General features: G+C 56.8%; 6 protein-coding genes across 6 annotated transcripts; 5 read left to right on the top strand and 1 right to left on the bottom strand.

Annotated features, from left to right (window-relative positions):
* Window positions 1-491: 491 nt before the first annotated feature.
* E0L32_005648 (uncharacterized protein) lies at window positions 492-1,670 on the top strand (the record flags this gene model as incomplete). Its single annotated transcript, XM_031140193.1, has 7 exons — window positions 492-517; window positions 587-618; window positions 870-922; window positions 982-1,004; window positions 1,073-1,101; window positions 1,164-1,421; window positions 1,471-1,670. 7 exons carry the CDS (start codon window positions 492-494, stop codon window positions 1,668-1,670), a joined length of 621 nt encoding a protein of 206 aa, XP_030995659.1.
* A 502-nt stretch (window positions 1,671-2,172) lies between these two features.
* E0L32_005647 (uncharacterized protein) lies at window positions 2,173-3,488 on the bottom strand (the record flags this gene model as incomplete). The annotated part of the gene is made up of 4 exons (XM_031140192.1): window positions 2,173-2,576; window positions 2,663-2,815; window positions 2,886-3,117; window positions 3,204-3,488. 4 exons carry the CDS (start codon window positions 3,486-3,488, stop codon window positions 2,173-2,175), a joined length of 1,074 nt encoding a protein of 357 aa, XP_030995658.1.
* Window positions 3,489-8,450: 4,962 nt separating this feature from the next.
* E0L32_005646 (uncharacterized protein) lies at window positions 8,451-11,323 on the top strand (the record flags this gene model as incomplete). The annotated part of the gene is made up of 6 exons (XM_031140190.1): window positions 8,451-8,703; window positions 8,793-9,033; window positions 9,098-10,174; window positions 10,242-10,346; window positions 10,431-11,036; window positions 11,113-11,323. The coding sequence occupies 6 exons, from the start codon at window positions 8,451-8,453 to the stop codon at window positions 11,321-11,323; spliced, it is 2,493 nt and encodes an 830-aa protein (XP_030995657.1).
* Window positions 11,324-15,905: 4,582 nt separating this feature from the next.
* On the top strand, window positions 15,906-18,297 carry E0L32_005645 (uncharacterized protein; the record flags this gene model as incomplete). The annotated part of the gene is made up of 4 exons (XM_031140189.1): window positions 15,906-15,931; window positions 15,981-16,040; window positions 16,282-17,996; window positions 18,077-18,297. 4 exons carry the CDS (start codon window positions 15,906-15,908, stop codon window positions 18,295-18,297), a joined length of 2,022 nt encoding a protein of 673 aa, XP_030995656.1.
* Window positions 18,298-19,689: 1,392 nt separating this feature from the next.
* Window positions 19,690-21,108, top strand: E0L32_005644 (uncharacterized protein; the record flags this gene model as incomplete). Its single annotated transcript, XM_031140188.1, has 1 exon — window positions 19,690-21,108. One exon carries the CDS (start codon window positions 19,690-19,692, stop codon window positions 21,106-21,108), a length of 1,419 nt encoding a protein of 472 aa, XP_030995655.1.
* Window positions 21,109-21,479: 371 nt separating this feature from the next.
* E0L32_005643 (uncharacterized protein) lies at window positions 21,480-23,616 on the top strand (the record flags this gene model as incomplete). Its single annotated transcript, XM_031140187.1, has 3 exons — window positions 21,480-21,782; window positions 21,874-22,890; window positions 22,981-23,616. 3 exons carry the CDS (start codon window positions 21,480-21,482, stop codon window positions 23,614-23,616), a joined length of 1,956 nt encoding a protein of 651 aa, XP_030995654.1.
* Between the last annotated feature and the right edge of the window lie 1,546 nt (window positions 23,617-25,162).

Here is a 25,162-nt window from a genome sequence, read left to right as displayed (position 1 = left end):
TGTACCTGGTATCCCGGTTCGACTGACCCTCCATACTCCATCCCGTTCGGAGGATTTTGGCCCCAAAAAAAAGCCAACTGCAATTACGTGCCCAGCCCCAGCCCCATTTCTTTTCTCGGGGGTCGCTCGACGTTTTGACGATCCAAGGCGCGTCGTACACTCGCGCCCATCTTGCACATACACATATACACCCCATTCTCACCGTTGTTGCGGTCTGTCGTTGCCTCAATTGGGTCTCAAGAATTGCCTACTATAAGTTGCCATCAGATTTGGACCACCCGGAACTCATTTCCACCTCCACATTTCAGGCGAGGATATCACATGTCACTGTCCGTCTAGAACCCTCACTCAATTCGGCATACCAAGAAACGCTCGGCTGCGCTCGTGCCATCGAGGACGACGAGCGACCACGAAGTCGCCTTTTCGGGGCAAGAAACTCTGGTCAAAGTCTGCTGAGTGCGGCCTGAAAGCCCAACCAACCGAGAGCCACGATGAACTCCACGGCGTACAAGTACATGTAAGCACACGCCTATTGTCCGACGGACAAGCCCAGAAAAAACATACTGACCGTCGTACTCTCACACAGGCGGGAGTTTTCCATCGTCGTCCTGGGAGCAGGTATGTAGAGCCCGAGGAACTAGCCATGGCGCCTCGCCCATCATGTGCCCGGCCGGTATCTGTGTGTCCAGCCTGCTGACAGAAACGACCCTCAGGTGGCGTGGGAAAGAGTTGTCTAACAGGTATGTCTCTTTTGTGGAACCCCAGAGCTGCATGGCTGGGATGAGCGGTGCCGAGCTCCCTTCTCACGGCTACGGTATCGTGTTGCTAAATCGCTCATGTAGCACAATTCGTACACAATGAATGGATAGAGAGCTACGATCCAACCATTGAGGATTCTTACAGACATCAGCTGCAAGTTGATGTAAGTGATTCTTCCGGACCATGTTTCCCTCCGTCAGTTGCTGATATTGAACTTGCCAGGGCCGGTTACTGGTACTGGAGATGTGCGTCAAGATCCGTCTGAACATTTTGATTGACCAATGTAATGTGATCTATCTAACCCTTTCAACAGCCTGGACACTGCAGGGACTGAGCAATTCGGTAAGTTGCTAACCTTGTTCACACGCTGGTTTGGTTGACAAGACGCTGATGTTTCCTTCCAGTTGCCATGAGAGATCTGTACATGAAGACTGGCCAGGGCTTCCTCCTAGTCTTCAGCATTACATCCCAGTCGTCCCTTGCGGAGCTCGAGTCACTCCGGGACGAGATCATCCGTATCAAGGACGACGAAAATGTACCGATTGTCATTGTCGGCAACAAGGCCGACTTGGAGGAGCAACGGACGGTGCCGAGGACAAAGGTGTTCTCGCTCTCCCAGCAATGGGGTGTGCCGTACTACGAGTCTAGCGCTCGAACGAGGAGTAAGCAACGAATGCAGGACTGTGCTCCCCCGAAACAATGTGCTAACAGTGCATCTCACTCGTTGCTCAGCAAACGTGGAAGAGGTCTTCATCGATCTCTGCAGGCAGCTCCTGCGCCGGGATGACGCCCACGAGCTGTTGAGGGAACATCAGCATGCGCATGACGACCAACACAGCGGGAGCCAGCCTTTCAGGCGCCGCGGCCGCAAGAGGAGACGGGACGGCCACCCGCGGTGCATCATTCTCTGACGAGCACCGCCCGAGGGAGGGGGATCGGGGGGTTTCAACGCCACCCACAAGCGTTGAAAAAAAAAATCTACTGAGCATGGCGTTTTTTTTCCAGGCTTTATACTGGAAAAGAAAAAGACAATTTAGATGACGACGGAAGGCCCTCAATGCGGCTGCACATAGAAGCGGAGGAAAAGACACCTTTTCACATACACACAACACAGACAGAGAGCAATTCTTGACCGGCAGCAGAGGTCATCAGCAATGACACGTCTTTGATGAATGATCACTCTCGCATTTCTGGGCCACCATCTCTATGCTACCTGAGCCTCCTTGTTCTAATTAGGACTGCTAAGTTCTCCCAAAGCAAGTACTCGAGACGCCAGGCTTGTTGGTTAGAGTGTTGGCAGTGGCAGCCAGCTCCACGACACGGCGAACACCACCCCTCCACATCCTAAGACCCCTGCCGCTACCAACCGTGAGGAGGAAGGAAGGTTCACGCCGGAAGTCGCGAATCAGCGACTCAACAAACTCTGGCGACAGTCTGTGAATGGCCACCGTGGAGGTCAGTCTCAAAATCTCTTCGGCTAAGCATGTCAGGGGATGGTTGCAGACTTACGCGTGGCGTGTCTGCCGGATGGCCGGAGTTGTTGTTGGTGTTGTTCTTCTTGGAGTCCGCCTCCTCGAGCAACTTGGCGAGGTCCCCCCCATCGCGGCCTCGTGAGTGTCGCCGTCCCTCTCGCGGCCCAGCCTCGAGTCGGAGTCGCTCCGCCAGTAGTTCCCCGGAGACGCGCTCCGGGAACGGCTCAGCAGCCTCTCTGAACTCGCCGCAGGGGGTGGGTGGAGGTTGGTCAGGTCCCGGACCGTAGCTCAAGGCCAACCTGGGTGTGGAGAGTCTCATGTGCTGTCCGTCAGCCACTTGCGGAACTAGTTTTGGCCGGTTAGTGTCAAAGAAGCCCCCTGGTGTTGCGGCTGGGTCGGAATGCTCGGCTGGGAGGCCTTGTGTGTTTTACTTACGACTTGCGAACCGGGACCGGGGGCGTCAGCCTGGGGCTGGGCAACAGCCAGCGGAGAATAAGGAGAGTGATCGCCTATGCCATCGTGACCAATATCCTCAGGCAGGATCTGCACCTTTGGGTTTAGCGAGGTACGCGAGGTATTCTTCGCTGTAGGTTGCTAGCGAGAGGTAAATCCAATCCGCCCTTTGCGAAAAAAGGAGTGAATGGCCATTGTCACCGAGGCCGCCCAGCGGGTTCAAGGCCATGGTGCCACTCTCTTGGTCGAAGTGCCGCGCCCAGATAATGGCGATGTGCTCCAACGCCTCCTGTGTGTAAGTGGCCCAGCGACCTTTAGGCGGCTCTCGGTCGCGCTTGGCTTCAAAGAAGACGCATAGCCTGGACCCAAGCTTCGGCACGTCGAGCAGGTGTCTGTACAGCTGACCATCAATCCGCACTCCGCATTCGTACTCCTGGGACAATACAAGCTGTGTGGAGCCTAGCTCGCTCCCATTTCTTGATGATCCCGCCCAGTTCTCGGGAGAATACAAATCTAAACATCCTCCTCAGGCTCATAGTCCTTGTCACGAGCATCAAGCTTTGCCTGGCGCATACGGGCCACCTCCCGAGCATTGGGCCTGCCGATCGGCGGAGGCTGGCTGCGCTCGAGCTGGTTGCTTGTGCTTTGGTCCGACGTTGCACTCATCTCGTGCTTCTCGGCTATGTCGACAATAGTGGCGAGCTGCTTGTACGAAAAGGACAGGGAGACATCCTCGACACCGTCGCAGAAGTGCCTCGGGGCAAAGTCGCGTAAAGAGAGCGAAAAGGACTTGTCGCTGTTCATGGCATGGCCAGTAGAGTAGAGGAGGGGAAGGCTCCGGTGTTCTAGAGGTGGTGGACATCTTCTTTCTGGGAAGTTGAGTTGTGATGTTTGGTTTGTTGGTTATGTAGAGACAAGAGAGACAGTCTGACTTGTTGAGCATGTTCTGGAGAGGACAATTTCAGTCGAAAGGCCTGCTTCTCAGAAAGTGTGCGCTTTTCGGGCTCGGGCTGCAAGCCATCAACCGTGTCGTTGACGGCTTTGAAGGCCGCGGAAAGGACAGGGCAGCAATGTCGCGTGGCCGGTACCACGACGGACGCCGTCGCCAGTACCACCACGGACGCTGCTCCAGGGCCTTTTGGATATTGTCTTCTCTCAAAGCCCTGCGATGCTTCTTGAGCGTGGAAAAGCATGCCCATTACTCGCTTGACCCGCCGACGGTGCCATCGTCGCCGCCGCAGAGGTGGTCGGCGGGGGTGCAGGGGGCAAAGTCGCTCAGGGGGATGGAAATCGAGGGCTTGCCATCCGACGCGTTGGGCATGCTTTTCCACGCTCGACCCGCCGACGGTGTACCTGCCATTGGTGTGCTGATACACCGCGATGGTCTGCGGGGATCCTGACTCTTTGAGAAAAAGATGTATATATATATAAAGAAAAAGAAAAGATGTATATATAAAGAGAAAAAAAAGATGTATATATATATAAAGAGAAAAAGAGAGAGAGGGGCCTAGGCCGTTTCGTGAAGCCGGCATGATGACTTGTTGTTCGCGACAATCCGCGGATGGCTTCGGAATGCCATGATTGCTTGTCTTGCGGAGTTGTTGTGATGGCTTCAGAAGATTGAGGTAATGTTGTGCGAAAGAGGGCAGATGTTGCCACAATTTAAAGACGCTTGGTCGGTATTTATCCTTGGAGGGGTCCGAGCGTCCTTCATGACTGAACAATTGATCACTTCTCTATTGTGATCAATCTCAGATTGACTTGACAGATTGTGACTCATGCTCATTGTTCAAAGTTGAACGCTCTATGACGTTGGGGTTGCGGAACAAAAGAATCTCTTTGAACAAAAAGAATCTCTTGGAACAAAAAGAATCTCTTGGAACAAAAAGAATCTCTTGGAACAGAAGGACTAGATCAGGTTGTACAATAGACAGCTAGTCTGTGCTTTCCCACAACTCCAAGCTAGGTATTCAAAATAAACAGGCCAACTGTTCTACCACCTCGTGTTTGGGGTTGGGGAGGTCTGAATCATTGTGGCCGGCCCTTTCCAATATCTTGGCCGTACACTCCCCCGTCCAAGCAGCAATTTGTTAGCACTTCCCTATAGCACGTCTGTTGGCAAATGGTGGTCTCTGAGAAGACGATGTTCTCGTCATTGACGTGGAGGAGTCACGTAGTCTACATACCCAAGACCGACTGTTCGCCCCCTGAAGTGCGTCGTCAGTCAGTCTGGTGCGATAGTGCATTTGCTCAAGCTGGTGAAAGTATTCCAGATGTGTCTCAACTTCAAGAAAAGACGACATGATCTTACCTTGTCGTCGTCTGTCAAGGAGAGAGCAGTATCCCGGACATTCTTGCTGAATGACCGGTTGAATCACTGGCAGGTTTGAATGACCCACCAGAGGACCAAGCCTAGTTTGCTCACGCCAGACAGGAGCTGGATGCCGGTATTCAAGGTACTGCCAACTAGGTAAAATTGATGGACACTTTGAAATATTCATCATAGGAGTCGTAGGCATTGTGCTCCCTATTCTGAAGAGGAACTGGAAATTCATAACTCTGAGCGGAAGGAAGGAGCTCTTTGCAGGCACAAAACAGACATCACATCTCTCTGATGGGCAACAAAAATCTCAGGACCAGGCATAATGCCACCAGGCAGTCTATTCAACGCTTTACTTCCTTCCTCCTTAGCCAAGATGACAACTTCGACAATAGTCATTCTTTTACTAGCAACTCAGTGTTTGTGCCAACCAGGCGGATGCTGAGCAGGTCTGCCAGGACGAGCGAGCACTGATGGAGGCAGCGCACCTCGAACCAAACCCAGAGGATGCCATGCTTCTCGAGCACCTTAGCGTCCTGGGAGGGCACTTCTCGGCTCCCGCCTCGCCAATGTGTTCTCGACCGAGCACACCTCTCCTGTTTCCCTTCGTCTAGCCTACCTGGCCAAATTCGGCATTCTATCCCTGGAGTGATGCATGAAGCCTGAGCTGTGTAACTTGTTGGCCTTGATTTGCTTTCCCATCGCCGCTAGCCACGAAACTTGCTTTTGAAGTGCCATTGGCATCTTATGAATTGATGTACCACAGCCGCTCGAACAGCCCGAGCTCGTCACTGCCAAGCATCTGCACCTGTGACATCGACCATGGGTTTATTTGGAGCACATCGCCAGAATCCCCTCATGGGATGGACGATATCGGACTGAAGCCCTGTCGATTTCGATCGTCTGCATTTCTCTCGGCATCGGCGCCTCCTAATACGTGGCAGGATGTGGGGGTTATTCTGCACGGAGCCCAGCCTTCTCCCCAACCTCAACATATCGAGGTGGCTCTTCCGATGCATCGCATATGTCCAGCTCCGACAGCTACCCGACACGCGATCAGGGAAGCAGCAGCCGGATGGTTGACTTGGGGAGCTGAAGCGGTGAGAACCCGCGTCCTCGTGCATCCCTCTCGTGCATGGAGCTCCTGTGCCCAACAGTCCACAAGGTCTTGATGAAGAGGGACGGAAGAGAGCCGACAGACTCGGTGTGGAAGCCGCAGGGAAGAGCCTTTCACTGCAGCGGAAAGTCGAGCCGGGCTTCGAATTGGATTCGTGTTTCTTTTCCACCTGACGGCAATAGATGCAGAGGGCGCGGACCGCTGCTCCATGTCCTGCACCCGGAGAGCTCCAGATGGCTTTCGTGGTTAACGAATCAGCGCGGAACACATTCGTCGTCTGTGCTCTTGGGGTTTCTGAACCCGAGGATGGACGGCTGGCCTCTATCCGACCTGGGATGTTGTTTGCTCGCGTCCTCCTGCATCAATAGTGTCGAAAGGACATGGGGCGGGGGAGCAGGGAACAGCATGACGAGACAGAGGAGAGCCGCATGTGGCACGACCTTAAGCTTGCTGGATGCAGGGAGAGGGGATTATGCTGCACAACTGCGGTGACTATCTTGTGTAAGGATCAGGGATGCGTGTAATTGGTGGTGGCTGTGAAAGGGAAGAACCCTCAGCCGTTCTGAAAGGTCATATGTGCACGTTCAGACGAACCAATTGGCTGATGAACCCAGAATGTGCAGGCTGTTCTGGAAATGATGCTCGCGAGGGGGTCGCGGGACCAAGGACAGAGAGGCCGGTGTGCCTCATGTTACACACGTGCTTTGGTCGATCCTGGACGATCTTCCAACCTTCTTCACATCGCCAAGGTTTTCCAAGTGCTAGGTAGGCACGAGAAACCTTGACGATTGATCGAGGATCACGGAATCAACCGCTCCTCTTGCAGCAAAAGAGAGGCTTCTCGTGCATCCTCGGCCTTGGTGCAGACGCAGCTAGATAAGCGACTCAAGCCTCATTGTAAGAAAACAATGAAGAAGCTGCACGGAGACCAGGCTTCAATCATCAGCTTGCCTTGCTGCATATTCGAGCTGCATGAGGCCTGAAGTGTGCTGCAACTTTCGCGAGCAGGCAGACGACCAGCCCTGGCCAGTCCAATGAGGAGGACCAGATGGACTGATGGTGTGGAAATCAACGGAAGGCGACAAGGGTCCTTATCCGACTAGCAGTCGCCGACAGGGAGAGGAAAAAGTAAGAGCAGTGACGTCCACGTTGCTGCAGATTGGACCGGTATGTCACCGCGTCAAGTTGGCTGGCCGAGAGCACGGCGGAACGATACGCGGGCCGCCTGCCTGGTCCCCGGGCTGCAGCTCGGTAAGCAAAACGATGTTTAAGGCAACGACGTTGCACGGCACTTGGCAAACCACCAGTGAAACACTGAAACCAGGTCACCGGCCGCACCAGCAAACATGCAGATGCCTGCATGAGAGACGGGCTGCAGGGTAAGCTGCTTGCCTCCCGTAGCTCCCCCGCCCTCCCTAGGGAGCTCTCCCGTTGGCAGCTCGTTGGCGGATAACCAGGTTTGTTGGGCCGGTGGGAAATGACACATCATAAAATCGCGAGAGTTCAGCCTCGTACCCGTCCATCCAGGATGGGCGAGAGACATAACTCGTCCCGCGCCGGTGCTCCCTGTCTCCAGCCCGTCCGTCCTTGGAGCGAGCGCCGCGGATCTGTCGAAGCCTCCTGCCGCCCCCGACGACACGAGACAAGTATTTTGCTTGTCGGCCAGACGAAAGACGGCAACTTTCCCCGGCGGGGGGTGCGCGCCAGCCCGGTCCAGACTGCGCGAGCGCATCCAACTCCCACGATATGATTGGTATGGTCTCGGTATGTGTCCTGCAAGAAGCTGACAGATATGGCCTCGTGCAGGGATGGAGGCGGTTTGCTTTTACGCTTTCCTATGCAGCCCGCAGTTTCGGACGCAAGTCTTGCGAGACTGATGTTCGTTAGCCGGATCGAGATGATTGCAAATGACCTGTCTATGACGATCCTGGCCGAGACGCTATGGAGCAGCTGATGAACTGGTCGGGAAGAGACGTGTGGAGGACGGGATGGGTTCGAGGACCAAAAAGCAATGTTTGCAGCTTGGGCTGCATATGCTCTCAGACCTGCGCGATTTGGATGCCTTCAAGCTCCCTCTGAGGCCGGGTGCACCTCGTCAAGAACCTTGTCTCGAGCGGGGACGACAACAACAAGTCGGCTGGGCTGATCGAGAAACCTGGGACGGAGAGCATGCATGCCTGTATGCCACTCAGGACTCGTCCTCGACAACTCTGGTGCTTCACCCGATCCAGGAGCTCCTCATGTCTAGCGCCTTCACCACTTCTCCCGTCAATATAAGTCGCCAGCACTGCCCGCTCATCCAGGCTATGGTTTTTCTTCGAGACAGGCAATGGAAGTTCCTCAGAAACTCTCTTTAGTAAAACTGCCACACGCTGCTTATGCTCATCGTCACACCCACCGAAAGGTCAGGTTGTCCCACCACGCTCGCAAATTCCTCCGTCAAAAGCGTCAACAACTCCCTCGTCGTGCACTCCTAGCGAGAGAACCAGAGGCTTCTCCAGTGTCATCGGATAGCGCACTGCCCTGGTCAGGTACGCACGAATCCGACTTGGCCAGCCGGCCAGGGCCCGAGGCGGCCACGGGTACGTGTGAGCCCCTGTCCTGTGTAGGCTGATCACCACCGTGCCAGCTTGATTCCAACACATTACCAACACATTACCAACTCCTACAGAGCCCGTAACTCCCCCAACAAGTCTGGTACCGCCTGCGCCTATACTCAAGAAGTACAGGGCTCCCAAGGTTGCCAAGGTATGTTGCGCTCTTCATGCCCTTAGCAGTGTATACATTACTGACTCTGAGGGCGGATATGTCCAGGCTTGTGATCACTGCCGCGCGACGAAGCTGAAGTGCGGCATCAGGAGACCGTGCAAGAACTGCACCACGAAAGGCCTTGATTGCAAGCCAGAATATGGGTACGTCTGGCTGTATACCCACGGCAGCGCCGCACGAGAACTTGCCACTGACGTGTTTTGATAGTCTAGAGGCCATGCTGGATTTTATCGAGGCATCGATAGACGGTATAGCAGCAAAGCTCGACGACCGACTCGACAGACTTGAGATTGTGATCTCACGCATCAACCCCTCTACAGAGTCGAACATCTCGGTGCGAGACGTCGTGTTGCGCGAGATACGCAACGACACTATGCGAGAAGTCGGCCTCTCCCCGCTGAACGACAATTTCGCCTCGTTGGGAGTGGAGGACGACCCGGACATATCATCAGAATACATGCCCCCGCCAGACTTTCCCGTGGCGCTTTATGTGATGCTGCTTTGGCCGCCTATCGATGCCCTAGCTGGCAGTATCGTCAGGGAGAATGGCATCGACGATCCACGCGTGTTCCCCTTGATGGTAGAAATGCGGCGACACGTGAACAACCCGGGCTCATCCGAGTGCTCGTGCGCCGCATGCCGTCTAGGGGGCCTCCAAGCGGGCCTGCAGACAGGGCTTTACCTGCCGGCGATACCTCCCCCGTGGTTGGCATACCCCGCGACGAGCAGCATGATCTTGTTGCCGCAGTTGATGTGCGACATGTCCGAGGCCAGAGTCTGGGAGCTCATTGACAGCTTTGAGGTCAACATCTTGTCTCTGCAGCCGCTGGTCACGCCGGCGGTGCTCCGCTCCGCGGTCCAGATCATGCTTCAGGACCCTGCAACCCCGCGCGTCCGCGAGACTTACACCAGGAACCCTTACCCTGTCATGGATGCGATCGTCTATCTGTGCCTGGCTCTGGGGGAAGCCTGTGCCTGGAATGACGGCGACAACAACCCTCTCCGTCCGGCGTCCTGGCATCGCAACATCCCTACGCTGCCGTCCAGCGCGGATCCGCTCGAGATGCCCACCCCGACCCCGAGCAATACGCCGGTGCTCATGCCGGGTGTCAAGTATTACAATGCTGCTCGGGCAATCCTTCGCGCCGACACCACGGTCGTCAGCTTGTCCCACATCGTTGCGCACCTGCTCGCTGGCCTCTACCACGCGCAGTTCGCGCGCCTGAGAGAGAGTCTTAGCTACACTGCTCATGCGAGCTGGATGCTCCTTACCATGATTACACCGTACGCTTGTCCCCCCTTGGCGGCTTGCCAAGGTCTCTTGCTTTGAAGCTGACCAGTATGCTATCAGGATGATGGATCACTTCCAGGCGATGCTGGACAACAACACTATTCCGCAGAGCGAGGCGGAGAACCAGACGGTGATGGCTTATTGGTGCTGCCTGCAGCTTGAGAGGTTTGTTTCCTTGATATCCCACCCCAGTCCATAAGGGTCTGCTGGAAGAGTGAGTTTGGGGAAGCTGACGGGAGAGTCTTGCAGTGACATCATCTTTGAATTACCGTTGCCGACCACCGGCATCATGGGGCTCGAGAAGCGAATGCCGCTCCCCAACGTCGACCTCGCGGCGCGCGACTTTGGCGGGAACGTCATGATGCACTTCCTGACGCAGATCCACTTCCGGCGCCACCTCAGGGAGATCCGCGACTGGCTCTACCAGCCCACGGCCACGGGGGAGGCCCAGCCGGCCAACATGACGCTCGAGGACGTCATGCGGGCGGTGCTGCGCGAGCTGCCTCCTCAGCTCTGCTGGGACCAGCCCGCGGCCGACATCCTGGACATGCGGCTCCGGGCGCAGTGGAGCGCCGCCCTCATCCACATCTACCGGCCGTTCGTCCGCCACATCCTCGACTTCAACTTCAACCTCGCGCACGGCACCCGCCACCCCGTCGACGCGGCGTTCGACGGCTGCCGGATCGCGGGCCTCCCGAGCATCCCCGAGGGTGCGACCTCGGCGGACGAGATCCCGGCGTCGGTGCTCCGGTACGCGTTCCTCGCCATCCAGGGGCTGATCCAGAGCACCAGCTCCTTTCAGCGGGAGGACAGCAAGCGGTGCGCCCTGACCAACATCTTTGGAGCTGCCTATGCGTAAGTCACTTTTTGGTCCCTTCTGGCTGGTCACATTTCTCGTTCTGACACACGACGTTTCTCGCCGTTTTTTTAGCCAATGGAACAATCTGCTGGTTCTGGCGGCTGCTTTCGAAGATCCCGTCCTCGGCGCGTTCATTGATGGCGTCCTGCTGCGGGACCTCTTCACGCAGACAATCAGGATCGTCTCGTCTATTGCGGAGGAGGGCAGTTCCCTGGAAAAGGGGACTTTGATCCTGACCGGGCTCCGGGAGAGGCTGTGGCCCGGCCAGACGCAGCAGGCATGAAGCGGAATGCGGAATGCGGAAGGGAGGGTGTAATGGGCCAGGCGCGCCGTCTCTACCGGAGAGACCTGCGGCCTGTAAATGACTTGACGAGATCTGGCTTCTCCTTCTGTTTCTCTTTCTTCCCCCCCTCTTTTCTCTTTCCTACAAAAACATCCAAAAAAAAAAAGGAGGAAAAAAGCATAGGTCTTACAAGTGTGTGTTTTGCCTTTTTGTTTTTTCTTCACAAGATATGGCGACGGCGATATTGTGGGCGTGTGTTCAAATATGCCAACCCTGATTGGGGGCACGATGAACCATGAATGAACACTGCCTCGCCTGACAACCAAACATATCTAAGTTAGTGCAGCTTCAGTAGCATCAGAAATTGACACCAAGCTCACACCCAACACCCATTGCCTGTTCATTTTCCAAGCCGAGGTGGTAGGTATCTGTTGAGATGGCTCTCTTGGGATCATCATCCAATCGCGTGCAGTGGCTCCTCTTAACCTCGCCTTGGGTAGCTCGAATCTCCACAACCAAAGGCAACGTGGCGGAGTGGTTAACGCGCCAGCCTGTACGTTCCATTCTCCACCCACTACGACGAGTTTCCCCCAAAACTGACCAGATTACAGGCTACATGTGTACACATCTCCATATGTTCAAAGCTGGTTCCTTCGGGAGCGTGTGTTCGAATCACACCGTTGTCGATCGTGCAAAGGTCGAATACTTTTTTTTTGCTTCTCCATGATGAAACATAAGAGTGTAGTTGGGATAGATACACATGCTCAAGATGGCCGGCGAAAGGGATGGGATTATTTTCTTTCTTTTGCTGCTCTCTCACCTCAGGTAGTGAATGAATCAGGATCAACTTGTTTGTTAGCGTGTCTCCTGGAAGGCAGAGAACGATTCGAAGCTGGCCATGAACTAACTACCTTGGGAGTTACTTCATCTTCCTCGGCCAATGGAAGGACTATCACGAGTGGCTGCAAGGCATGCGGAACCAGAAAGCGCTCGCATTCGAGTCCTGTCACGAGCTGGTTCCTTGGTTCCTTGATCTCGAAGCCTCGACGCGCCATGAGCTGACTGAATGGATTGGCACTTTTCCTACCTAGGCTCGCTAGGTACCCTTTGGGCGAACAGGGCTGGGCTGACTGGGCCCACTCTTGACCGGGCCCATCCGGCACTACGAGTACAAGTACAAGTGCTTGTACTTGTAGATCACCACCACCAAGATTTAGTCCTAGGAGCAGAATAGCCCCTGGTCGGGCCCCTGGTCGGGTCCAGCCTATCGGGATCGCTAAAGCCCAGGGCCTGGCGTCTCATTGGGCTGTCGCTCCCCGGAGCCGGCGCCCGTTTCGTCACTGGGCCCTGTACTGCCAGCGCACAACCCTCCAGGGGTCAGGTTCTGGCGATCCTCGCAGGGCGGCGGCCGATGTCACCTCGAGTCCTCCCAGCCTCCTCCATTTTTTGGGGGTGGTCCGAGGGAATTGTGTGTTTGTGCGTGCGTTGCATGCGACACCTCTGTGCGATCGCACAGCAGCCCGCCGAGCAATGTGTACTCTTTCTGATCTCGAGACTCGTGTCGAGCCCGTCATATCGGAGATGCATCCGTCTGGATCATCAATGCTGGCTGTAAGGTAAGGTCAGTATGTCTTCTTGCAGCCCGCCACATGGTGCAGCTAGGTACATTGGGGTGGTGGGGGGTCCGCTTTGTGCAGCTCTGGCCACGACCCTTGTATTTCTCGGAGTCTTTGAAACGCTGAGTCGGCCGTCGTCGTACCGTTTCAGGCCCCAAAGTTGGCCAGACAACACAGGCGTTTGACATCGTTTTCAGGAGTATCAAATGGTGAACAGAGCAGTGGGTATGCAGTCAATTCGAATCCTAACTGTTTTTTGACGATAGAAGACTGCCTCATGTCACTTGAGGGGTAACCACGCACTCGCAAAGCACCAGGGGGGAGATACCTAGGGCAAGCGACGAGGCCTCAAGTGCTCATTTCCCAACATCTTTGAACTGCTCCGGGCGGATAGTCTGAATCGAGGTAATGTGCGCGTGTGATCAGGACTGGAGGGTAGTTCAAGAGCCTTTTCGAAAACAACTGCCACTTCCAATCGGTTGGTGTGCGGCATTGTCCGAGTTGATGGAAGGCCATGATAGTAATATCAAGTATTTCATATGTTGGATCCTTAGTATCCACTGTGCGCCGTAGACTGGCCGAAAAGTCCATTAAACATATAGAGCATGATCCAGGAATGTCGGTAAAGTCGTCGGTATCATCGTAAGTTGCTGGATCACTCAAGGGTCTCAGGCTAGAGACCTGAGTGGGAAGATCTGCAGTCAAGCATCGTGGGTCGCGACGGCATTTGTGTGCGGTAACATGGTGGCATATATGATGTTTATAGTTGCAAAACAGGGCCATCCGGTTTCGCGCTTGATGTTGACGTAGAAGAAGCCGATGTGAAATCTGTAGGAAGAGCTGACATCCTATGATACGGGGTATACAAATAGTAGTCCAACCTGTTGTCCATGGATGAACTGTAACTTGTAGATGTTTAAGTGGAATGCCGTGTCCGTAGCCGAATAGATGCTCGTTCATGACTAGCTGAACATGGTGGAAACCGACATAAATATCACTGAAAGTGGTAATAGTTGGTTTACACGACGGTTCATTAATGCTCTTTTCATGTCGGCCTGGTCGCCAGAGAAATACATAGCGATGGAACTTGATACAATCGTAGCATAAGAATAGCTTGCGGCTCACACTCTCCTCCAGCAAGGCGAGGAGGCTTTGTAAACTTGGATTGTCAAGACGGCGCTTCTGGTCGGGGAAGAAGTTCCGGTAAGCAAGCTTGCAGGTAAGTGTAAAAGCCACAGCAGACTCGGGCGGAAGATGATCGGACAGTTGAAGGAGGATATCCATGGGCTGGTTGAGGAGTAGGCATGGAGCTTGCGAGTCCTCGCCCTGGACTGCGAAACGAAGGCTGCGGCGCGCAAGGCGTGAGAGGTATAGCAAGATATTGTTCATGGTGCACAGACGAGGAATCTTTGGTGGCCCATGCGAAAGGCGGTGCAGTTGCGGCACCAAGGGGATACTGGATCACAGGAGATCGAGCCTAGCTGTCAGGGACGAGGTGATGGTGGTGTATTTCTTGGTAGTTGATGATGATGATGATGTAGGTACATTAGGGTTGATCCAAGCTGACCCAGGGCCCCTGCTTTTTCTGCCTATCTTATCGCGCTGACCGTCTTGAGGCTGGTGCCCCGCGCGGTGCCTGTGGTTCATTTCGTGAGTTAACAAAACGGTATGAAAACGCTGAAGAAGCGTACAGGTGTTCCTCAATTTGATGGACCTGCTCCCGCACAAAGCCAAGCGAGGTCTGAGACTCCTTGTCCGTAAAGTAGTACGGAGTAGGCCAGGTACGTAGCAGCCAAGTCAGCTCCAGAGAGTGGGATAGGCAGAGAGAGCCCTGGCCTGGCACCACCAGCTCGAACTTTTGGGGGCCACTCGATGCTCCCTCCCTCGGAGTCCCTCCACTGCGACATTGTCTCGGTTCTGGGTTCTTGTTTCGCACAGAGAGCGCGGGCGGTTTCCTCTTCCCTCTTCGAAATGATCTCAATTTGCCCCAGCCGTGTCTGTGTCTGCTCTTTTCTCGTGACGGCAGACGCGGAGATTGACCTCGTATGAGCATTTGCCTGCTCAATTGTATGTGTTGCAGCTCGGTGATGCCTTGATTGGGCGGCGAGAGCGCTCACAAACCTTGGGGAGCTCTCTCGAGAGTCGAAATACACACCGCGCGTCTCGGTCTGTCTCGCGCGCGCGCTCCGTTCGGCCTCAATGCTGGGCCGCCCAACTGAATAACTACCCCAATTGGGTCTGTTGAAGCTCGAGCATGTTGGCGACAAGACTGCAAAACGGTCTTGTTACCCGATTGCGTCCTTCAGGTCTCTGATTCAGGACACGCGAGTCTTGCGACCGAGTCTGCTGGGGTTTGGGCGCTGTCGTGATACGTCCGTGTCGACGCCCGAATCCCGCCCGTCCTCAACACCACACCCAGAGCCAGTTTGGCCCATTGCCCCCGTCCCAACTCCAAAACCCATGCTCCTTTTCGCTCAATGCGCATTCCCGAGTCGAATCTGTCGTCGGCGAGGAGCACCGCGCATTTTTGACGTGTTTTCCTGGGCTTTGCAGGGCCCCTGCAGCCGTGGCGCATAGCCTGTGCTTTTCGCCCTGTCGCAAGGCCTGGCGCGTGGTCTTTCCTAGCCACCAGCTTTTTTTTTGGGGGGGGGGGCTCTCCCAACCTCCGAATATTCACAGCAACACGCACGTCGCGCCTCCGCCGCCGCCGCCGCCGAGGCCCAGCTCTCGCAAAATTCCCAAGCCCTGCCAACGGGGTACTTCTCTTTTTTCTGCTCGCCCATTCATTCCTCTTGCAAGCATATCCTTCTTCTCGCCGGCAGTACTTTGTCTTCGCTCACAATCCCACGCTAATTGTGAGTACTCGCTTCCTCCATCCGCTGCGACCCAGAGCTGCCCTGGAGCTATTGGCGATCCCTCACAGGCTTGCATTTGTCTTCTGCCGTACCAACAACAATAGCTTCGTCATGTCTGACCTGCCCAGCAGAATTCCGTACCTCCTTGGGCTTTGAAATATCGCCACCAATTTCTTTGACACCCAGCGCGCCACCGAACCCCGGTGACGCTCGCTCGCTCGCTCCCGACGATAGAGGCGTCTCGTGGTGAGCAACAAGTGCCAGCAGCCAAGTTGACGGAACCAAATCCCCCAACATCTTTTCACGACCGTTACGACCGTTACGACCCTCCCACGCCCTTCGCGCAGCGTCCGCCGCAGACGCCCTCGCGCGAACACCAGAGTCGTGGGGCCGCTTCAGACGGAAGGTCAACGCCCTCATCCCACCGGCTTCTCCGTCGCACGCCACGGTTCGAGGAGCTTCGCACCCCGACTCCGTCTCTCGCCAGCCGGCGATCAGTCCATCTCGAAGCCGCGTCTGTCGGCCTCGAACCTCCACCTCGTCCAGCAGAAGCTCCGGTCGGCGTTGCAGGTCTCGACCCGTCAACGACTGCTGCTCCTGCGCAACGCCGTCCCCGGCGCAGGCTCTCGCAGGACCTCAGCGAAGAGGAAGATCCAGAAGAAGATTCTGCTCTTTCGGCCTCCTTTGTCCACCGGCGTAGCGTCTCCTTTGCCGAACCGGCGAGAAGAGAGCCTCCTCACCCAGCCGTCCGGATCTCCAAGCGGACCCACAGTGCCATTCTTTGGACTCTGGAAGAAGCACTGAGGCAGCCGTACCCCTTTAGCCCGGACCTGGAAGAGGAAACCGCCTCTATGGCTGACCTGCTCGGCACCCCCGGCGGGCCGGCCGTCTCCAACGGCCATGACATACCCTCGACGCGGCCGACCGCGCCGCCCCAGACCAGCTCGCCTGCGCAGGGGATTAAGGGCCCCCGGATGATCATGCGCGAGCGGCAAGAGCGGGAAGCAAGGCAAAAGGCGGAGAGGGAGAGGCTGGAACGAGAGCGAGAGCGAGAGCGCGCAGAGCAAGAGGCTCGGATAGCCGAAGAGCAGTTCAGGCAGGCCGCCGCGGAACGCGAGCAGCGGGCCGCCGCCGCTCCCAGCGCCGCCGCACAAGCTCCAGCGCAAGAAGTCGACCCGGCGATCCAGCGACGCCAGCAGCGAGCAGCCGAGGCCCAGCGGGCGTCGGCAGCATACTCGCACGCCGCACCGCCGGCGCAGGCACCAGCCCCACAACAACAGCAACAACAACAACGGACCTCGCGACCTGCAGATGCTCCAGTCGGCGGGCCTGCAGCTCCTGCTCCCAGTAGCGTTCCTCTCGGGCCTTCTGGCGTGCAGGCGGGCGAGAGCTCCGGGGCCGCCGGCAACCGCCCGCGGAACTCGTTCCCCCACGCCTTTGAGCGGTGGGAGGCCCTGTCGGCGCACTGGGAGGGCCTGACCAGCTTCTGGATCCGGCGCCTGCAGCAGAACACGGACGAGATAGACCGGGACCCGCTGTCGCAGCAGCTCTCGCGGCAGGTCACGGACCTGTCGGCGGCGGGGGCCAACCTGTTCCACGCCGTGGTGGAGCTGCAGAAGCTGCGGGCGAGCTCGGAGCGCAAGTTCCAGCGCTGGTTCTTTGAGACGCGCGCGGAGCTGGAGCGCCACCAAGAGGTCAACGGCGTGCTGGAGGCGGCGCTCGAGGACGAGCGGCGCGGCCGGGCCGGCGCGATCCGCGACGCGGTCGAGCAGGAGCGCGCGGCCTCCAAGACGCAGCGGCAGCTGGCCGAGATGCGCAAGGAGCTCGCCATCTCCAAGGAGGAGGCCCGGCGCGCGTGGGAGGAGCTCGGCCGCCGCGAGCAGGAGGAGCGGGACCGCACGACGTCGCTGCAGGAGGGGCTGCCGACCATCGTCGGCGGCGTGCAGGTCGTGCCCATGACGCAGGGGATCCCGAGCCGGCAGGGCAGCAGCGCCAGGGACCCGCGGGCCGTGCAGCAGCAGGCCCAGCAGCAGCAGCAGGCCGAGTCGTCGTCGCGGCGCCAGGGCCAGGGCCAGTCCCAGCCCGCCGCCCAGCAGCAGGCCGCGCCTTCCGGCGGCGGCGCGTATGGCCAGCCGGAGATGGGCCACCCCGAAGACGATGGTCGGTATGGCGGACAGGGCTCTGAAGGTGGTTATAGCGAAGGTAAGCCTCCCCTCTTCTCCTTGCAGACACATTTTCAGAAGACTTGGGGATAACTGACTGTTTTTTTGGGGGGGGACTAGAAGAATACGAGACGCCCGGAGCACAGCCCGGCGTCAGCTATCCTCCATCCAGCTCACAGCAGCAATACTACTCCGGAGGACCAGACTACGCCGGCCAGGGATACGCTGCACCGGGGTGGGAGACGGTCCCGCGGCATCACCATCCCACGCGTCTCAGTGACGTGATCGAAGAGGACGACGAGCGGAGTAGGACCTCAGCTAGCCAGGTCAGCCGGCCGTGAAGAGGCCACGCCACAGCCGCGTGTTTGTGCATATCGAGCACTTGGCGTGTCATTACCCATCACTGGCGGCATTACATAACATGACGGACAAGTCCCATCAGCGCCTACCTGGCGGGCAACACCATAATATCTGATCAATGCATCGGGGGGAGGGGCTCCTGCATCCAAAGGCATCAGCACATAGACACATTTCTCCCCAAGACAAATGCCTTTTTTTTTTTTTTTTTTTTTGCTTCTGCTTCTTCTTCTTCTTTGACCCGGTCCATTCACGGAATGAGATTCCGGTCTTTGGGGGGCGGACTTTGCCGACTTGAATAGTCCTTGCATCGGTAGCATAGGGTCTCGGCGCAGAGGGGGTGCGAGTGTCTTGGGACAGGGCAGGACTTTTTTGGGAACGGCTTTTCTTTCGAGACTGACCTCTTTCTTGTACACACGAGCATACCTTTTTTCCCTGTTCTTGATGTAGCTAGAGATGAGGTCTATCTAGATCATCGGGCTTCCCGGTTCGTTTTCTTTTCATTGCAGGCAAGGCGTCCAGAGACAGGCTGAAGTAGGGATGGGTTTCTTCCTGAGTGTGTCTAATTGATTGATTGTTGTTTTTTTTTCATACAAAGAAAGCACCGGCTCATTGTGGCTGCGCTGAAAGCGATGGTATTACAAGGCAAAAGGAAGGAAAAGTCATTTGTGGCAATGAGAATTCACACGGAAAGGGGAATGATGAATCGATTGTTTTCTTCTACAAGAGCTTACTTATATGCGTTTTCAAGTGGCTACCCCAATGTTGTGTGTGTGGATGTTGCATTCCAGAGTCGAGATTTAGTTCGCATGCCGATGATACAACACCGCGAGCTGCCACTGGTATTTACTACGGGAGTGGGTAGAACACCATTTGTGACACTCGACCAATAGACGGCTGTAATCTCGCTACACTCGACAGGCCCTTTGAGAAACCAGGCTGGTCGTAAATACTAGGTAGCAAAGCCACTGAGGTCTCTCGCGACGCCATTGACCGGCGCCCGGGCTACAAGGCTTCAAGTACCTAGACGCGATGCTTGCTGTGTGTGGAGTTGATTTACAGCCCCCAGAGGAGACCCCACCAAACCACCAGACGCACGCACGCATGTGCTGAAATCATTGATTGACGGTGGCCCGTTATCTCGAGACGGTCCCATTATTCTTCCGCCGGTCTTGGACTCATTGAACTCCACCTGGCCATCATCGAGACGGCTACCTAACCCCCCCTAATAAACTTACCCGTAATTGCTTATCATCACTGCCCGCCCCCTCTTGCTCATCATAGAAGCATAAAATGGTAATATAGGCGTCCGTTTTTTTGTGTGGTGATTTCTCTCGTCTCTTCCAAAAGAGAGTCCGGGCTATCTCGCTGCAAACATGAAGGCGACAAGAGCATTGCGAGCCGCAGGCCGGCTGCACACCGCGGCAGCCCCAACGGCGCGGCCACGCAGCTCCACAGGCCTGCTCCGGCGGCCGGCTCTGATGCGCGGGTCACAGACGAAGAGCGCTCGGAGCTCACTATCACGGCCCGGCATCGGTGCCTGGGCTCAGACGGCGGCGGCCGGGCTACCGTCCAGGTCTACGGCCGGTGCGCGGCAGCCGTACAGCACCGACAAGCTGATGGGCCACGACGAGTGCCTGGTGTCTTCCGAGGCGCCGGGCTTCGCCTTCGTCTTCGACATCGACGGCGTGCTGCTGCACGTGGCCAAGCCCATCCCGGGCGCGTCCGAGACGCTGCGCTACCTGCACGAGCACAACATCCCCTTCATCCTGCTGACCAACGGCGGCGGCAAGCCCGAGGCGGAGCGGGTGCGGGACCTCGGCGAGCGGCTCGGCGTGCACCTCACGACGGCCAACTTTGTCCAGTCGCACACGCCCTTCCAGGACCTGGTCGCGGGGCCCGAGGGCCTCGGCGACAAGACCATCCTGGTCACGGGGTCGGACCCGGAGAGGACGCGGCGCATCGCCGAGGGCTACGGCTTCAAGATGGTCGTCACGCCCGCCGACATCCTCGCCGCGCAGCCGGCGATCTGGCCGTTCGACCCGCTGCTGGAGTCGGCCTACGCGGCCACGGCGCGGCCGCTGCCCAAGCCGCTCTGGGAGCCGGGCATGGCCGACGGGGACGCGCTGCGGCTCGACGCCATGTTCGTCTTCAACGACCCGCGCGACTGGGCGCTCGACATCCAGATCATCGTCGACGCGCTGGCGTCGCGCGGCGGGCTGCTGGGCACGTACTCGGCGCGCAACGGCCGGGCGGACCTCGGGCCCGGCGAGGGGTGGCAGAGCGACGGCCAGCCGGCGCTGTACTTTAGCAACGCCGACCTGCTCTGGTCGGCCGGCTACCACCTGCCCCGGTTCGGGCAGGGCGCGTTCCAGGCCGCCGTGGCGGGCGTGTGGGAGCGGCTGACGGGCGGGGTGGCGCTGCGGCGCACGGTCATCGGCAAGCCGTACGCCGAGACGTACCGGTACGCGGAGCGCGTGCTGGCCGAGTACCGCCGCGAGGTGCTGGAGCGGACCGCCGGGACTACTGTCGGGGCTGCAAACGGGGCCGGGGAGGAGCTGCGGGCCGTGTACATGATCGGGGACAACCCGGAGAGCGACATCCGCGGGGCCAACGAGTACGAGAGCGAGGCCGGCACCGAGTGGTGCTCCGTGCTGGTGCGGACGGGCGTCTGGAGCCCCGAGCGCGGCGGCGGGGGCCGCATGGCGTACCGGCCGACGAGCATCGCCGACGACGTGCGCGCGGCGGTGCGGTGGGCGCTCAAGAGGGAGGGGTGGGAGGGCCCGCCGTTGTGATGGATGGATGGTGAGTGTGTACATCATGTATGTAGATTTGCTACCTGGATAGAGTCTACTAATATTTTATGTAACTACTATCCTGCGAGAGCGATGATGGGAGTTGGTCCGATCGATGGCTCTGCATGCCGACAGACAGCCATGCTACATCGCCGTTTCCCGCTGTCGTGGGATCGGCCAGCCAGGTCATCGCTTGTGACGGGCATCGGAGAGGATTCAAACGATGTGTACTGCTTGTATTCTGCTGCCCTGCCGGGTGACTCACCCAAGGTGCCTCCCCCTAAATTAAACATTTGGCGGCCCGCCCACAGACCAACACGCTGCTTCTTTCAACTTCAACTTCATCCTCTTCTTCCCTTCATTTTTCTTTGATGGAAAACCCGTCACAAATATGCCATCTCCGCCCGCCCGCCCCACCGCCGGACACCCAGCACCAGCACGGGATCCATTCTCCCTCTTCAACAAGTATTGACCTGCACTCCCGCAACCCCTTGGATTATTTCCGACAGGCGATCGCCGATCAGGTCTCTGAGATCCTCGCAGTAGACCGGCAGCTCGTTTTCGAAAGCCTCGACCGCGCATCTCTTGACAAAGCCGATCTGGTCTTGGCCACTCCCCGCCTGCGCCTACGGGGGGTAAACGGTGCTGATGTTGCGGCAAAGGTAGCCGCCGAGGTTAGTACCTACTCGGTAGAAGGCTCAATTCCGCCGCCCGCAGACGAGCCGCCGCTAATCTAGTCCGTCTACCTACCTACTTACGGAGTAGTTTCGATTGCTCGACAGCGCCAAGGTCCTGGCCCCCACCGCCGACGGCATCCACGTTCGATTCTTCCTCAGCCCTAGCGAGCTCCCTTCCACTCTCCTACCGTTCATCCTCCATCAGGGGGACAACTATGGCTTCGACCCGAGCCATGGCCTTCGGGATCCGTCAGATCCAGAGGCGGGAAGAAAGACGGTGCTCGTTGAATTCTCTAGTCCCAACATTGCCAAGAAGTTCCATGCCGGCCACTTGCGAAGCACCATCATCGGAGGCTTTCTCTCGAATCTTTATGAGAGATCAGGCTACAATGTAGTCCGCATGAATTATCTGGGGGACTGGGGTCGCCAGTACGGTCTTCTTGCTTGTGGCTGGGAACGGTACGGTGATGAGGCCGCTTTTGCAGCGGATCCAATCGGGCACTTGTTCGACGTCTATGTCAAGATCAGTGCCGATTTCGAGCCGGAAGAGGCGGGTTTCAAGGCGGCCAGCAAGCGAGGTAATGATACCTCGGAGCTGGAGAACAAGGGCCTCCTCGGCCAGGCCAAAGCCTACTTCAAGCGTATGGAAGATGGCGACCCGGACGCCTTGCAGCTGTGGGCACGTTTCCGGAGTCTCAGTATCGCCAAGTACCAAGAGACATATGCGCGGCTGAACATTCACTTTACGGATTATTCTGGCGAGTCCCAGGTGAAGCAGGAAACGATGGAGAGTGTCGAAAATATCCTCCGAGACCAGGAGATCAGCCAGGCCAAGGACGGCGCTCAGGTGGTGGATTTCGCTAAGCACGGTGCCAAGTCCCTCAACGTGGCCGTCATCCGAAACCGAAACGGAACTTCCAACTATCTTCTTCGAGATGTCGGCGCTGCTGTGCAGCGACATGACCAGTATCACTTTGACGAGATGATCTACGTTGTGATGGCCGAGCAGGAAACCCATCTGCGCCGACTGTTCAAAGTCCTGCAGCTCATGGGTGGCAGATACGAGCTGCTCTCCAAGTCGATGAAACATGTCACCTTTGGCAAGGTAGGTTCGATTCCCTGTGCGATGAATTGCGGGCGCGGCGTTCCGCAGATTGGGAGCAATTCAACGATACTGATACGTATTACAACACAGGTCATGGGCATGTCAACCCGCAAAGGAACTGTCAAGTTTCTGGATGACATTCTTGCAGACGTTGGTGACTTCATGCACGGCATCATGCGTCGAAACGAGGACAAGTACAGCCAAGTCGTCGATCCCGATCACACGGCAGAACTTCTCGGAATATCTTCCATCATGGTTCAAGACATGACCGGGAAACGATGTCACAACTACGAATTCAGCCTCGAGCGGATGACATCCTTTGAAGGAGATACAGGACCGTACCTTCAGTACGCTCACGCAAGACTGTGTTCCATCTTTCGAAAGGTGGATATATCCCGTGACGAGATGCTGCGGGCGGACTTTTCCGTCCTATCTAGCTCGCCCAAAGCCGTCAATCTCCTGCGCGTCATGGTACAGTATCCTGACACGGTGAAGCAGGCGCTCCGGACTCTGGAGCCTACCACCATCCTGACCTACCTGTTCAAGCTTACCCATGAGCTTAGCTCTAGCTATGATCATCTGAAAGTCTTGAACCCTCCGGAAGGACGCGTCACCTTGGTGGCCCGGGCGGCGTTGTATGAGGCTGCCCGTCAGATCCTCTGTAGCGGACTTCGGCTGCTCGGCCTGACGCCGATCGAACGGTACGAACACCCTGCTCGATTCTAAAGCCTCTCTCAGTTTCTGACCTTGTCTAGGATGTAAATCTGGCCGCCAAAGATGCCATTCCGTCGACCAGTATGGGTTTCTAAGAGGAAGGACGGATAGATAGACGAATATGTAGATTGCTATCAGAACCTCTATTCACTAGATTTCACTGACACGTCTGTAATGGCATCCATCTATCATTGTGTGGCATTCGCGCTTCGATCAAACACTCACATCAAGACATGGTTTCATTACCTTGGGTAGTTCGATCGCTACCAATCGTGCTATGGCACTAACCTACCTTTCTGTTCTCTCCAGGCGTTAAGCAGGTAACATCCATATACGACCCCCTCACGTTAGGGCTAGAGCGCCAGATTCGAGGCAACTAAGGAACGGTATATCATTTGAATTGTAAACATTAGATAGAACATAACTAATTGTATTTGGCGCTTCCTCTCCGCCTCGGCATGTTGCCCCTCCACACCTCACTCACCTACCAACATCCCAAAACCGGGAATCGCAGCCAGTTTCACCCAATGACAAGCCCCGAGCAGCGCCTGCCCATCTCGATCCCGCGCATTTGTGTGAATAAGAAAGGCCGCCGGCCCAGTATGAATGGACGACACGACACACCCCGTGAAACAAAACGATGATGCACATCCGCCATCCTTCGCCGCAAGAAACGCCAGGTTTTGGACTGGATTGAACGGGGTTACGTCACTGAATAATATGGAGCTTGCTCACCAGGGGTCAGCCGGACCCTGCTTTAGGATCTCTCGAGCCCGGCCTGGGCCCTGATTCCCCCTGCTGTGAGTGGGGGAAGCCCCCGAAAGATGGGGCTCGACTGTGTGTCTCTTCGTCCCACCGCACGATGACACATTTTCCTGGGCCCGCCCTAAAGAGATATCAATGGATGGTCTGGCACCCGCCGGACTGCCCGCTAAAATCTCGAGACGGCGTCGAGGGCTAGGGGCCTAACTTTATCAGACGACTCGAAACGGGGCAGGGCAGGCAGCTGATAAGCCAAGCTAAAGCACCTAAAGTAAGTAAGTACCTTAGTCTACCAAGCTTTTGTGTGTGTCTTGCACCTCGTCTCATCCCACCTTCCACAGGGAGAAAACAACAGACAAACATCACACCGACTGCGAGGGTTGCCGCAAGCCAGGAAAAAGGCAGTACATACCTATCTGCAACGCAGTTTTTGTGTCGAGGCTGGCCAGTTGGTTACACAGCTTGGGCTTAAGCGAAGAGGCTCCGCGCGGTCCTTGTTGAACTGTGCAGCCGGGGCAGTGTGGTGGTCACAAAAAGGTCACGAGCAAATTACACACTCCCGTACCCGCGCACGACTGGCTTTGTTTGTTGTTCCGGCCTCTATCTCAACCGCATCCACCACAACTCTGGTCTTTCCGGAGGAACAACACGCTCTCTTGCTGCCCGCCGGCCTCTGACAGCTCTTGGCTAGCGCATACGAGTCCGTGGTTATCCAGCACAACTGCCTCACGCCGGCCGCGGACGCTTTGCAGTTTTCGCTGGGGCGGGGGAAGGAAATCGACACTTGCGGAGTGAA

Source organism: Thyridium curvatum (assembly GCF_004353045.1).
Source record: "Thyridium curvatum strain D216 chromosome Unknown NODE_30_length_408869_cov_84.441474, whole genome shotgun sequence".
In the NCBI taxonomy this organism is placed as follows: Eukaryota; Fungi; Ascomycota; class Sordariomycetes; order Thyridiales; family Thyridiaceae; genus Thyridium; species Thyridium curvatum.
This window is presented reverse-complemented; position numbering and strand designations above follow the sequence as displayed.